The following is a 2,550-nucleotide window of genomic DNA, read 5'->3' on the forward strand; positions in this document are numbered from 1 at the left end:
AGCAAAACGTGTAACCAGCATATCCTTATTACTTATCATAATAGTGCTCACCTACAAACCTTTTCGGAAAATACCATATGAAAATCCAACAGTAGACTAATCAACTAAATTATCGCAACCGGCAATCGACAGATTCAACAACACACCCAAAGATTTAAACGATGACGTTTGAATTTCAGGAGAGATTAGTTAGCAGTCCACACGTTTAAAAAGTATCACATGATGCATTAATATCATGCGATACAAAGTAATACGATACGACACCAACCAAATCGCTCAAACTGCGGTACTGTATAGTACCAAAATATGGAAAGCGATAGTCAAAAATAATAAATGTTATAGTATGAAGGCTAAGCCTCTACCATAACCGCCATTACCGCGATCCTTACGTATAATCTTGAAACATTCACAACTGAAATAATGCTGAAGTTGTGTGTGATTTGAAATTGTCAATTCTAATAGGTGTGATAACAAGAACGTTAACTTCGATTGTACAGAAGCTGTAATACCGTTCATTAATAAAAAATAATTGTCAATACAAAAACTTAAGTTTGGTTGTTCTGCTTGTATGACAGCTATAAGCTATAGTGACCCGATATCGCTTCTGACAAATAAGCAGCTTCTTGAAAGGAATAGGTCACGTGCAACATTTCAAAACGTTATCTTTAAATCTGAGGGACATGCGAGCGTATATACAGACAGACCGACGAACACGCCAAAATAATTTGGCAGTTCTTTGTGTGTTTATAAGAAATGTCGCTAACCTTAGATGAATTCTTTCAATATTAATACATTAGCTTTTGCAGAAATTGGACAGTTGAAGCATTTTATTGAAATTTAATATTCAGATACATATATGATTGGATTAGATTCTAGAAGAAAAATGTCGTGTTCCAATTGACGTAATTCCTTTTCCAAATTCGATTTCCTTAAACGCTTCGAAATTGTGTCAATTAACAAAGAACCCGCTTGGTAAGCTTTGAAGACATTATTAAAATGCTGCTTAAGACCCTGTAAGTAACAAAAATGTATTTGAATAGAAAATGTTCAAGATATATAATAATATTTATACTTTGAACCTTTAAAATGTTATCCCTCTCCTCCAATGGTAACTGACGAATACTGGCATCCTTGAACTTGCAACGCTCTGCTAGCTGCACTTGTTCCATCTTACATACTTCGGGTTTATCCGTCACTAGCTTTTTATACAAACGCAAGTAACAAGGCACTTTGCCGTATGCTTCCGAACAAACATATTGTGGAACTAGTCCGGAATTTTTCAATTCACGTGGCGTGCCTGTATGGAAGTCAATATACTTCGGTGAATGCCATTTGGCTGGCGAATTTTTAATGCACTGCGCGTTCTTCTTAATAAAATTCACTTTTTTCTTCTCCTTGTCTCGTTTCTCTTTCTTCAGATCTTCCAAGCGTGGCACCGGTAGTACCGGCTCATCTCGTTTAGGACAAGTGTGATCGCGTTTTCTTTGCCACTTGACGCCACCATTTTTGCGCAGGAATTCGCATGGTTCACGTAGCGGTGTCGCACTGTAGCCCATTGTTTTGTGCTCACTCTTGTTAGAATCGGTCAGTAAAATCTTACCATCTGACAATTTTATAACAGCTCTGGACTTGTCCTTTTTTCTACAGGACCGTCTAGGTTTTACCGTAGAATTGCCTTTCATGAATTGATAATATTCGGCGGAGCTCTCGATGTTTTTGATATTCTCATAGTGACGCGTTATATAGACAAGCGACATAATTTGCTGATTTTTTTATTTTGGTTCAAAAAGTATACTTCCTCAGTGTAAATATGATGGATTAAGTTAAAAAACAAATGTTTGCTAGCTTTGCAAGTATCAAAAATTTTCTATAAAATATAAAGCGTTGACACAGACTCACTCTTAGAAAGCTTGATTTGAATACTTTCAACTAATTTGTTGCCAAAGCATTCGAAATTTATCGATTCGAAGAAGTTGTTGGGTTAAGTAAATACATTTATTTGAAACCAAAGAAACGGTTCACTTTGTTGCCTGGTAACTTAAAGTAAAGTGAAACCTCGATAAGTCGAAGTTTAACCATTAATTAGGCGCATGGGGGCAGTCGGAAGACACAAAACAGGGTCACTTGAAATAAAAAAAAAAAAGATTTTACAGTGGTTAGATCGCGTTCACGCTTTTTCTAACTTCTTCACTCCGCGCAGGGTACGCAAATTAGTCGCGTTCCGAACATCAACGCGTACGCACGTATCGCTGCTCTCTAGAGCGCTGACCCCAAGCGACCAGTTATGTAACATTTTTTGGAGGAGGTAAGTTTTTACTTTTGTGTTTTCTTTTAGTTTATATTAGTATATTGTTAATTATTTTTCTTTTTGAGTTTATTTTGATTCTTTTTTTTAGTTTTTCACCGATTTGAAATGTCTAACGAAAGGCAAATATTGCAATGGCTGGACGAAGTATCTGATATAGAGCAAGATGTAGTTGGTTCGCATTCGGAAGACGAAACGGTAAATGATGCTGCTATTAAAAGTGCTCATGATTCAGAAAGCGAAAT

The 2,550-nt window shown here is 36.4% G+C and overlaps 1 protein-coding gene across 1 annotated transcript; it reads right to left on the bottom strand.

The window, feature by feature from the left end:
* Positions 1 to 818: 818 nt before the first annotated feature.
* Positions 819 to 1,963, bottom strand: LOC108972723 (enkurin). The gene is made up of 2 exons (XM_018939460.1): positions 1,080 to 1,963; positions 819 to 1,011 (listed from the first exon to the last, which is right to left on the bottom strand). Exons 1-2 carry the CDS (start codon positions 1,755 to 1,757, stop codon positions 838 to 840), a joined length of 852 nt encoding a protein of 283 aa, XP_018795005.1. The 5' UTR covers positions 1,758 to 1,963; the 3' UTR covers positions 819 to 837.
* Positions 1,964 to 2,550: the final 587 nt, after the last annotated feature.

The sequence above is a fragment of the Bactrocera latifrons genome, unplaced genomic scaffold (genome assembly GCF_001853355.1).
Source record: "Bactrocera latifrons isolate USDA-ARS-PBARC rearing strain unplaced genomic scaffold, ASM185335v1 scaffold_42, whole genome shotgun sequence".
Lineage (NCBI taxonomy): Eukaryota > Metazoa > Arthropoda > Insecta > Diptera > Tephritidae > Bactrocera > Bactrocera latifrons.